The 12629-nt window shown below is 40.0% G+C and overlaps 1 protein-coding gene across 5 annotated transcripts in view; it reads left to right on the forward strand.

The window, feature by feature from the left end:
- The window catches only part of PPP4R4 (protein phosphatase 4 regulatory subunit 4), a 126551-nt gene that overhangs the window by 45791 nt on the left and 68131 nt on the right, over positions 1-12629 (forward strand). For 3 of the 5 annotated variants that reach the window (XM_007063444.4, XM_037900879.2, XM_037900880.2), the window contains exons 4-6: positions 6612-6759; positions 7498-7571; positions 9559-9665. The exons of 1 other annotated variant lie outside the window; for it this stretch is intronic. In XM_007063444.4, the coding sequence (XP_007063506.1) occupies positions 6612-6759; positions 7498-7571; positions 9559-9665 (329 nt within the window). Of the gene's footprint in view, positions 1-3792; positions 3894-6611; positions 6760-7497; positions 7572-9558; positions 9666-12629 lie in introns of all 5 variants that reach the window. One more of the 5 variants, XM_037900881.2, reaches the window with a different exon arrangement.

Here is a 12629-nt window from a genome sequence, read left to right on the forward strand (position 1 = left end):
AATTGGGAGAGGGTTCAGAAAAGAGCCACAACGATTCAAGAGCTTGAGAAAATGCCTTACAGTGAGAGATTTAAAGCGCTCAGTCTGTTCAATTTAACAAAAAAAAGTATGAGAAGTGACTTAGTTTCAGTGTATAAATACCTTAACAGGGAGAAAATACTGGTAGTAAAGGACTCTTTAATCTAGCAGAGAAAGGCATAACAAGAACCAATGGCTGGAAATCAAAACCAGACATATTCAAATTTGAAATTAGGCTCAGATTATTAATAGTGAGGGTGATTAACCACTGGAACAAACTTTTAAGGACAGTGGTGAATTCTCAATCCCATCACGTCTTCAGATCAAGACTGGATGGCTTTCTGGATGATATGCTTTAGTCAAACACAAGTTATTGGGCTCAATGCAGAGGTATTTGGGTAAAATGTTATGGCCTATGATAAACAGCAGGTAACACTAGATTTTCTCATGATCCCTTCTGGCCTTAAACTCTATTAAACTCTGTGAAATACATGTGAGTTTTGTTAACGTCTATAGACACTAGTATAAGCAGTTCCTCCAAACGCTGCTTTACTATCTGTTTACTTTCATTAAGAGCTTGTCTAGACGGAGAGTTAGTGCATGGCAAGCTGTGGTGTAAATCTACAGTGCACTAGCATGCCACACACTAAGTGGCTGTGTGGACTGTGGACTGCATGCTGGAAGTTCCCTACTATGCTTTGACCTACTGCTGTTTGAAACAAGAGATGGTCAAAGCACACTAGGGAATTTTTATCACACGGTAACAAGGTCTGCACAGCCAGTTAGTGGGCAGCACACTAGTGCGCTGTAGATTTACACCCCAGCTTGCCATTCACTAACTCTCCATCTAGACTAGCCCTAACACAGGGATAGTTGTATTTTCCTATTTTTCCTGGGTGGGTTTATAAATGCTCTTATTGGTTTTGATTGCAAATATTTTTTAGCATTGACAGGCTTTGTTATGTTTGATTTTTGTTTTTGTCTGTTGAAGAAATATTACTGCTGATAAACTGACCAGTTACTGGACATTTCATATAGCTGTCACTTGATCTAATTCCCATTGAAAATAGTGGGAGTTGTCTCACTTCAAAGGGAATTGAATTATCTGTTAATCTCTCTGCACCTCTATTTCCCACATGTGAGATGGAATAAAGATGTTCACCCACTTTTGTAAATTTGTATTTACAACTGTAAAGTGAAAGACATAGTGATTGCTATGTGTTTCTGCAGCTTTTTATCACCATGAGCTAATTGGGTAGTAAACTCAGCTTCCTCATGTGGTGTTTGAATGTATTTGCAGAACTCACAGGTAAGAACAAATGCTCCTTTTGTTAATGCTGTGGATAAAATAGACTGAGGAAAAGGTAATTGAAAGACATTTTGACTGTCTGGATCAAGAATTTTCTCTCTACTTGCTGGCAGAAATTGGTAAATCAAACCTGGTAAACTTGCCTGTGCAACTGCAGAAATTATACAGGTAGGAAAATTTTTCCATTGAAATTCTATATTTGTCATTTTAAATATTTAAAACAAAACAACAATTAAATAACCACCAAGCAAAAAACTTTCACCTTTTACCATTTTTAGATTGGGATAAACAAGATTAAATTTACCAGACCCTTTTAATATAACTCAGAGAAAGTATGGTCAAGTTTGAGGCATCAGTATTGTGTTCTATCGGTTAAATCAGTTGTGATATATATAGTTCAGAAATTAAAATAAAATCATGTATATGAAATTTTTGTACATTCTCTACAGTTGAAAAACACTGATGTCTTGTTATGGGTTCTCCCATGTAGATCCCCCACCCTCTGGATATCTGCATGCACCTCCTCATGAACCTTGGTAATCACTGAAATGCAGATTCATAGACAGCTTAGACATATTCCTCAGTGTATGTTCTGTGCACCTAATGACTCCTTTGTATTTGGCATTGACAGCTCCCTTCCTTTTTGATCTCCATGGTTTGGTGGATCTCAGTGCCACCAGAATGAGGTTTTTTGAAGGCATTTATTTTGCTGAATTTTCTTTATTAAGAGCTATTTTTCCAAATGTGGCTTCAGAATAAAATTCAATTAATTTTGATCTAGAGCTGCAGTTGGTCACCTAACATGATAAGTGTCTACATCCTTCTAAGGACAGAGAGCCCAAATCTTGTCAAGCTTACAACACTCTGGCTTCTCAAAATTGTGAACATCTTTGTTTCTTACTTCAGTTATATATTATCTGGTTCCTACACATCAGGCCCTTTCCCTGTGGTATCTGATCCATTCTAAAGCCATTTTCAAAACGAATTATTTTGTAATCTATGAAACTATTTTTTAATTTGCTGTCCACCAACTTGTCAACTTTGTAAGCTGCAGTTGCTATTGACAAATTCTTTTCTTACTGTTTCCACAAGATTAGGAAGTGGAAGCGATGGTGCTCTTAACCCTTGCTCACACTCTAAAGCAGATGTGGGGCACATCCAGCCCACGGGACCGTCCTGCCCGGCCCCTGAGCTCCTGGCCTGGGAGGCTAGCCCCCGACACCTCCCCCACTGTTCCCCTTCCCCTGTAGTCACGCTGCTGAGTGGGCAGCGCTCTGGTCTGCGGGGCTGCCTGCTCATGCACGGCAGCATGTCTGGCTCTGGCTGGGCGGCGTGGTGGCAGGACATGCTGCTCTGAGCGGCATGGTAAGGGGGCCCAGGCCAGGGGGTTGGTAAGGGGCAGGGAGTCCCAGGGGGCAGACAGGGAGCAGGGGGCGGTTGGATGGGGTGGAGGTTCGGGGGGGGCAGTCAGGGGATGGGAAGCAGAGGGTGGTTGGATGGGGCAGAGGTTCGGGTGGGGCAGTTGGGATGGGGAATGGGGGGCGTTAAATGGAGGTGGGGTCCCAGGGGGTGGTTAGGGGTGGGGGTCCCGGGAGGGGGCAGTCAGGGGACAAGGAGCGGGGGGGGTGGTTGGATGGGTCAGGAGTTTTGAGGGGGGCAGGCAGGGGGCGGGAAGTGGGAGGGTGTGGATAGGGGGCAGGGGCCAGGCTGTTTGGGGAGGCACAGCCTTCCCTACCCGGCCCTCCATACAGTTTTGCACCCCGATGTGGCCCTCGGGCCAAAAGGTTTGCCCACCCCTGCTCTAAAGTGACTTTGGGTTCAAACCTAATCAGTCCTTTGTTCTACCATTCTTCTGTAAATATGTATGTGTCTGTCTGTCTGTCTTTCTTTTGGTTCCTAATTAAAAGGTTATGCCATATTAACACAAATACAAAGTTGATAAACTGCAGCATTCTTTCAAGGAAAATCTATTCCAAAGGGACATAAATCACATTTCACTGGAGGTGAAATTTCATCTGTTCCAATTCAAGAAATCTGCAGTGCTTTCTACATTTTGGAACTATAGCTGCCTGAACTTAACTGCTAGACCTTAGTCTTTTTCAATAGGGTAGTTCATCAAAACCAGCTTGTTTTTTTGATGTCACACTGAATCCCTCTGAGTCTGCTGGTTAGTGTTTTTTGCTACTGGAGAGTGGGAATCTGTGAAGGAGATCCCATGACTAGAAAAGAAGTTACTTACCCATAATCATAATTCTCCAAATGGGTATCCTCCTCGACAGATCTACACTCGCAAACCTGATGTCTTTTGTCATACATTTTTATGTCCAATTTAAGGTCTATGGAACTGAAGTGGGGATGGGAGCCAGACACATTTTAATAGGTGGAACTCTACAGTTCTCAGTGCAGACATCAATGCAGGCACATGTTTAAGCAATCTAGAAATTTACATTTCAATGTCTCCCGAGGTCCATGAGGAGGCACATCCAGAGAATGTGGCTCTCACACATGATTACCCAGAGAGTGTGGATCTGTGGAGGAGCTAACCATTTGGAATCTTGAGTTGTTGGTAAGTAACCCTATTTATGTTGTGTACCCAGTGAACATATTTAAAATTGAAATCGAATGCTTTCTATTCCAACAAAATCTATGTTGATTTTTTAACTTCAGCTTAACATTGCAGAAACGTATGTCTCCAAAGTGCCAATTCAGCCCACAATTGAAAAACCTATTGGGTGTGGAAAGTGTGTCAGATAGATAAAATCAACAATCCAACGTTCTGTATTGCACTGTTTGCAGTTAGTCCTTTTGTAGTTAGAATGTACTAACAATCTTGTCTTTCACCTAAATGTTAGCACACAGGGTGGGAGGTGGGATGGGAGCTTCTTCAGAAATAGCTCTAAAAGGGGCAGAATTATCTGTGCTGTCTCTAAATCCTATCTGAATCCTAAAACTCACGTTTTGATTCATGCTCTTTAGGCCCTATTTCTTCTGCCCTCTTTCTTAATTGTTTTGTAAAGTTCTCTCTCTTTTTTTGAATGACTGTAAGAGGTGTATTTCAAGAACCAGATATTTATGTGCTTTCTTATTCTGATCCCCAAAGTCATTCTGTTATAAGGCCATATACTGACCTTGTTCCTTGGCAATACTCCCAGTAGTATTTTATTTTACCGGAAGTTGGTAAGCTGTCCAGCACAGCTTAATTTTACTTGGATAATGGGTATCCTGGTAGAAGTATCCACAGCTATAATAAACACCCACAGCCAGCTCTTGAGATGAATAACAGTTTTCCTTTAGCTCAGCAACTCTGAAAAAGGGTACTTGCACATACAATCTGATTGGTTGACATTTCTGTACTGAGACTTCTGTATTGTTCACCTCTTATTACATAAATAATAAATGTACTAAATCATCGCATGACAGTGGTAAGCAAATCATAAGCCAGGATCATCTTTTGTCTGTCACATTTATGCCTGTGATTTGTGCTTTTTATTTTTTTAAAGAAAGTCTGTTGGAGGTTTGTTTTTGGTTTTTACTAAAGAGTTAGATAATATTCTTTGCTCTTTCGTTAAATATGGGAAATATTATTTGTGTCCCAATATGTATGTTAAAAAAAGGACCAAATAAGCATCTGTGAAAAATATCAACTGGCAGGTTGAGCTTGATCAGTCTAGAGAGAAAGCTAAGTGTTACCAAGGTTGGATTCACAAGTAAAATATGCAAATTGCACGTAAAATAGCAAATTATGCAGTAAAACCACTTAAAAATGTCATTCTAGTAATATCCAGCAAAATGTACATATTGGTAGTGAGTAGTGTGACTCATACAGGTTACAGATAGCAGATGTTATGATATGTCTAAATAACTTTGAAAGATCTAGTTAGATATGGCCTTTAATTTTCATCTAATAACTGTCTACAAATGAATACTTGCTCACATTTTCTCTACCACATCATCATTAGGGCTCTACCAAATTCACGGCCATGGAAAACACATCACAGACTTTGAAATCAGGTATCCCCCCGTGAAATCTGGTCTTTTGTGTGCTTTTACCCTCTATTATACAGATTTCATAGTGGAGACCAGCGTTTCTCAAATTGGGGGTCCTGACCCAAAAGGGAGTTGCAGGGGGGGATCACAAGGTTATTTTAGGGATTGTCACTATATTGCCACCCTCACTTCTCCGCTGCCTTCAGAGCTGGGCAGCCGGAGAGTGTTGGCTGGGCCCCCGGCTCTGAAGGCAGGGCCCCCCAAGCAGCAGCACAGAAGTAAGGATGGCAATACCATACCATGCCATCCTTACTTATGTGCTGCTGCTGGTGGTGGCGCTGCCTTCAGAGTTGGGCTCCCAGTCAGCAGCTGCTGCTCTCCAGCTGCCCAGCTCTGAAGCCTCGCCGCCTCCAGCAGCAGCGCAGAAGTAAGGGTAGCAGTACCGCAACCCCCCTACAATAACCTTGCGACTCCCCCCACAACTCCTTTTTGGGTCAGGACTCCTGAAATTACAACACCATGAAATTTCAGATTTAAATAGATGAAACCAGGAAACGTGTGATTTTTAAAATCCTATGACGGTGTAATTGACCAAAATGGACCGTGAATTTGGACCTAATCATCACCTATTATTATTTCACTTTGGAATAGGCACTCTGAAAGAGTTTCTAATAAATGAGGTTGGTTCATGATAAAGTTGAGTATTCATAAATAGAGAAGTGTTTAAATAAATAACTTAATACATCTTTGGCTGTTTTTATTAAGAAGCTATACTATAAAATTTTATTTATGTTCGGTATCAGTTGGTGATGGAAATTTAAATAACTTTGTGCAATTTGGTATCACTTCCCAAGTGTACAAAATATTTATCTATCTAACCCATGAATAACTGAAATGAATGCTGGCTGGCTTGTTATGACATTTTCTAACTGTATATAAAGAAAGCATCTGCACCTAAACACAAAAGTAATTGAATAAGACACACAACTAAAAAGCTTAGTAAAATTGTAATGTGTGCTACATTTTTTCCTTGCTAATCAATGTCAAACATTATGATCCGCTTTAATTTATTTGTCTGGAAAGCTTCATATTATTATGATTTGTAAGACACCTGAATTTGTGAAGATGTAGTTTAAAAGAGATTAGAGTATCTCTAAATGATTGCTGTTAAGAGGAAGTTGTTGTGTAAGGATAGTTTTGTATCAGCTGATTCCTAGGATCTGAATAAACATTGGAATTTTCTTTTAATGTATTTCTGGGTCATCCTTTTAAATAAATACCCTTTCTGATTATACAGGAGGTCCTGCATGTTGCAGGGGTGGAAATGCAGTTAACAGCTGCTGTTGCATTTTTGACTATTCTGCAAGAGGAGTCAGTGTCCATTCATACTTATTCCCACTCCTTCCTACACATCATTCTACAGAATCTGGAACATAGGGATGCAGGTCAGGATCATGATACTATGCTGATAACTGATTCGTTCTTTGTGATTTATGTTTCCTTAGTGGCTGTACAGTACTATTTAAAACAATACATGAAATCTATACCAATTTGTGAGTTTATTCATTGATGGTGGTTTTACGGAATGGCTTGCCGTATGTAAGGTTTTCTATATATTGACCTTCCTGTAGACTGTTATTTAGCTGATAGTTTCCTTCATTTTGAATAAAACAAATAAATACATTTCTGTTTGGTGCACGAAATCCTGAGGTCCTTAGTCCAAACTTCCAGTGAATTAATTGGAATCTGTGCCTGAGTAAGCACAAGTACAGACTACAGTGTTTTTCTTCATAATGTTGAGATTTTGGAGATTTTCTTTTATCTTCTTGAAAATTATTTTTTTAATACAGGAAAAATAAAAATGACTCTTGCAGCAAAAATAGAAAGTTTTACATAAGTAAATTAAAGAAAATAGTATGTTATTTCTAACTGGAGAAAACTGTCATCTTCAAACAGTTGTTCCAAAAACAAGTAATAGAATAATTCTCCCCTCCCCAAAATGCAGGCAAAACCTGCTTTGCTAATGAAATATATGCAAACAGATAGAAATGTGTAACTATTTTTGAATGTTACTGTAATGTCATTTAGAAGTATAGCTCATTGAAGAGCTGAATGCACCAAATCAGAAGTTGTTTCATACAACTGACCTATAATATAACATATAGTCCGTTTGTGTCTAACAGGTGTCAGTAATGCATGGTTAGAAACTCTTCTTGCTGTAATAGAAGCCTTGCCAAAAGAAACCATCAGACATGAGGTAATATTATTTTTTCCTGGAAACATTAATGGAGAATAGATTAAAGAATAATGATCTGATTTTCAAAAGCTTGGAGTACCTGTAATTCCTATTTGCTTCAACAGGAGTAACGAGCGGTCAGCACCTGTGAAAATCTGGCTATATGTAGAACATAGTGTAGTAAAGGACTGTGTTGGGGGTAGATGGGAGCTCATCTTAAAAGGCTTTTGTATACATCAACAAACAATGACTACAGTATTTTTAAATGAGATATCATCAATAAAGTGCATTCGAGGGTCTGTGTTTTCAATTTCGAAGATGATAGTAAACGTGGAAGAATGTTCTAACAAAAGAGTTTTTGTTTTAGTAACTTAAAATTCTGGATTGGCACTGAACCTAATTTTATGTTATAGGTGTAGTGGACTTGGGGGTTTAAGTTCCTCTCAGTGGGTCAAAGCCTGAGGTCTTTATTTGGAGATCAACCTGCAAACACTGTGTATTTTGTGTCTACATTATGGGTTCGGGGTAGGGAAGAATTCTGTCACCTGCCCCTTAATGATCATTTGTGCTTTATAAAAACATTGTTAAAATGTGCTTGTAAATGAAATCCATTGTTGCTTTTAAAGGGTAAAAGGCTAACAATAACAAAATAAATTTATTTTGCTAGAACCAATGTGTTTCTGTAATGTAATTTTAAAAATGATCACTTCTGGAAAATGTCAACTTGCTCTCTGCTTTTTCCTTAAAATAGAGTAAAATGATAGGATGCCCCCATAACAATGTACCTTGTGTATAATACAATTGCTGAGGCACTTTTAGGACAGCAGTTGGTTAAGACCACATGATATAAGGCTTTTCTTAATTATTTCATTTTTGTGTTGTGACACTTAGATTCTTCTTGTTTTATTTATTGTAATGGAAATTGGAGGACAGTCTTAAATTCAGAGCACTTTAGGGAAAAGACTGTGTCTTGCTAAATATTTGGAAAGTGTCTGGCATGTTCTGGGTGCTCCCATTGTTCAAATATTAAATAATAATATATGGTACCTACAAAACCTGTATGACTTGTTTCCTTATTAAGTGTTATGATGGGTAACACATTCTGTGTACTAATTCTAGCTTGTTCATCTGTTCACATTTTCACAGTAGGAAACCTCAGCAAATTTCTGTCAATAAGATGATGGGAAGGGCTGCTTCTGCAGCACTGCTACTCTTTCCTGGCCTTTGTATTCTGCTGGGGTTGTGCATGAAAGGTTGGATGAAGAGCTGAGGCAGAGCAGGGGAGGTACCCTTCTTTGCAGCACCCTGCCCTACTCTGCACATGGGTTTCCATGGTGATTTCTCATCAGAAGATAATACAACTAGGCATATTATCTTCCTCTGGCTCTCTTTGACAGCTGATCCTCTGGGATTGTGGAGGAGATCCAGCAAATGGTAGCACATCTCCAGCAGAAGCAGCAGTCGGTCATGGTTGCACATGGAAATGGAATCCCTTCCCTATGGATCCCAGAGATATTCAAGGTTGGGAGGGTATATGGCCACCAGAGTTCACGTCAAAGGGGGTGTCCCTGGATAAAAATTGGCAAGAAGAGCTTCATACTATTTCCTTTTCCCCCCTCCTCCTCTGGGTTTTTCCAAGCCAGGGGTCCTTTGTGTGAAAATTCCCCAAATAATATCTATAAATATGCTTATAGAATTTATTCTCTAAATAAAAACACAAGAAGATAGATGTAATGTTGCAAAGGTGTAATGGCTGTAAGTGTGATGTGAATCATAAACTAGAATTTGGGCCAAGATACATTTGGTATATACTATAGTTGGCACTGAATATTAAAATGCAAGGTTCTTAGTAGTCTTAATGTGTGCATTATTATGATCGCAACCTAATTTTGTGGAAAAAGTAATTGTATTATGTACTTCTAGATTTGTATTATGTACTTCTAGATTTTTTTAACAACAGGAATACATTTGTTACTGTTTAAATGTTTCCTCCCATTTTTCCATATAGATCCTGAATCCACTTGTTTCCAAGGCACAGCTTTCCCAAACACTTCAGTCTCGTTTAGTTAGCTGTAAAATATTGGGAAAATTAGCTAACAAGTTTGAAACTCATATGTGAGTAGTTTGTGTGTATGTGTTTCAGATTTAATGTTTATCACAATGTCTTTTCCAGTGGATAATATTACAAGAAGTAGATTTACATAATTTTCTCTATTGTACAAAAATTGAATGCTTTTGTTCTTACAGATCCATCCATCATAATACTAATTAGCTATAAGCGATGTTCATTAGGTAGGTCACAGTACTCTCAGCATGTTCAAACATTGCAGTTGTCATCAGCTTTCAACTTCCCTGTGTACATTCTTCCACCAGTCAAGAGGTTACCTTGGGAACACCATTTTTCATGTCATTTCTCCAGATTATTGTTCTGTGTAGGAAAGTCCGCAGATCTAAACAGTGGTTTTTCAGCCTGCTTGCAGCTTTTGGAGGCATAACCATGCCTGCCTATCAAAAACAACAGGAGAGCATCCCCACTCCTGTTGAGCCTGCCAGTTTAATTCTGTCTCCTCACATGCAGTTAGACTCTTCCAAGCCTTCCTGGTGCATTTCATTAAAATCTATTTTAAAATCTCCAGTAAAGGAATTGTTAAACTTAAAACTCTCTTGTCTTAAAGGCAAAATCTTGTTTCTAAATTTTGAGTTGTGTGGCCAGATTTCAGAATTCTTTGCTTGGGATTTTATTCTTGTCATAACTGCATGGGGGACACAGCAGCAGCCAACTGCTGTTGACCTGATCTCCTCCACCTCCAAGACTGAAAGTCAGTGATTTGGACAGCAGTGTAGAACCTAGAAATACCTAACAGCAGTAAAAGCCCTAGAAGCTATCTGCCCCACAACATCCATTCTACCTTACTTACCTTCTACCATCAGTTTAATCAACCCTGTATTAAATAGGCCCTTTTCAGCTAGCCTTTCCTGTGCAGGCAACATTAATAACCGTGCCTCAGGACTGTCTAGATGAGACATTAGTGTCCTCAGAGCCTTCTCAGGGTCTTATCAGACTCCCAGAGTCTCAAGGCTCAAGAAAAGGGTTCCCTTGAGATTACCTTTCTGGGCCAAGTTTCAGTCCCCAGGTCCCTCTACAGGGATCCCCATCCCTAACAACTGAAAAGATGAGCTTCCAAAGAAAGCCACACTCCAGTGTAGGAAGGGACTCCCCTTTCCCTAGGTGATATTTAGACAAGTCCCAAAGGTCTCCTGCCAGAAACAGAACTGGTTTCCCAAGGTTTAAACACAGGGTTCCATTTGGTTTCTGTTGATGTGGAGCTTCTTTGTACATGTTTCTGTCTCTCTCTTCTGGCCCTAACCCCCCTCTGAAATGAGATGTTTTATATGGTAACATATATTTTAAATAGACATTTCTTCTTGATAGAAAAATTGAAAAATCATATCCTGGTCGCTCTAAAGTCTATTGTGTGCTACTCCAGCAGCTCAGAGCAAACATAAAGCTTGCTTAAGTGGCCAGCTTTAAGGGCCCATTTTTCCTTCAGAATGGCTGCAAAGAAACCAAGAATGCTCTTTCTCTAACACTTTTCCTTTTTAACATTTTCACAAAGTTTAGCTGTGTAATTCCCTCCAGCCTCTGCAGAGTTAACTTTTTACTCTCTTTTCTCTTTGTAAGTATGCCTGGGGGTGCCGAACATAGGACCTTCTCCCCCTTCACCTGCTGTAATGGCTGCTTCCTGTTCAGAGGCAAAGCCCACTTTTTGTCTCAGACTCTTAATTAGTGATTCACAACTACTATGATTTGCAGGTGCTCTGCCCTGCTTCAAGGTTAATTTCTTTACCATACCTTGGAGCACATGATTCTCTCTTTCAATTTTCTCAGAGGCTTTAGCTTGGTCTGCCAGGAATCTTTCTCTCTTTTTGCATTCCTGGAGTGCCTCTTTCACTATTTTCAGCTGACTTTGGGTATTTGTAGCCAGCACCTTCCAATTGTCTGCTCCCTTTTCCGTTTGTGCCTTTTCCTCTTTACATGAAGACAAGCGGAGGTAAGAATCCTTACATGCCTCCCACAACAACCAAATTGCTGCTGCATCTCTTTTGGCAGCACTAGAAGGTTTGTATATGAGGATATACTGAGCCAATCTATCCTCTAGGTCTGAAATAGTGCAGACATCAGCTAGGGCTTGTTTAGTCCAAGGACTGTGCCCAAATTTTTGAAGGATGTTTAAAAGATGTAATTTCTTTAACAAAAGGTGAGGTTGGAGTTCCTTCTGACTGAATTCCTCCCTCTGGTACTGGCTCAAGATGTTTAAAAGAAAACAGGGTAACATGGAAATTAAATCTCTTTGTCACTCCTGGTATTACTTAGCAAGTGACACAGCCTAGATTCTGAAATCATAGCTTATCAAATTTCCTTGTCACACCTGGCACAGGTCAGCGAGTGACACAGCCTAGATTCTCTGAACCTGCTACTCCTTATTCCAGCGAGTAGCTTAGCCTGGCCCTTAGGCCTTCTTGCTGCCGCTGATACCTCAGTGAGCAATAGGACTTAGGTTTAGTAATCATAGCTTAATCTATGCGTTTTTCCCCTGCTACCTTCCCAGAGGCCAGCAGGTCCCCTGCTACCTTCCCGGAGGCCAGCAGGTCTGGTTAACCTGTTCTTCCCTGCTACCTTTTCAGAGGCCAGCAGGTCTGGTTAACCTCATTGTTTTTAGTAATCTTAGCTTACTTTATACACTTTCCCCTGCTACCTTCCCGGAGGCCAGCAGGTCCCCTGCTACCCTCCTGGAGGCCAGCAGGTCCCCTGCTACGCTTCCGGAGGCCTGCAGGTCTGGTTAACCCAATAGAAATGCCTAGCTCAATAGAGCTGGAGGTGTGCACACCAATATTTACAATAACTGAGGCTTTTTACCAGTATTCCCCCTTTCGCAATTCTCCATCAAAATGTTATACCAATAAAATAAAAACCAGCAGGATCTTATTAAAGGGGAAAAGGCAAAATACCACATTTATTGTGAATACAGAAAGAATCATAGTAAGCAGTTAGTTATAGCTATAACATTCCATTCAGTC

The sequence above is a fragment of the Chelonia mydas genome, chromosome 6 (assembly GCF_015237465.2).
Source record: "Chelonia mydas isolate rCheMyd1 chromosome 6, rCheMyd1.pri.v2, whole genome shotgun sequence".
Taxonomy (NCBI): domain Eukaryota; kingdom Metazoa; phylum Chordata; order Testudines; family Cheloniidae; genus Chelonia; species Chelonia mydas.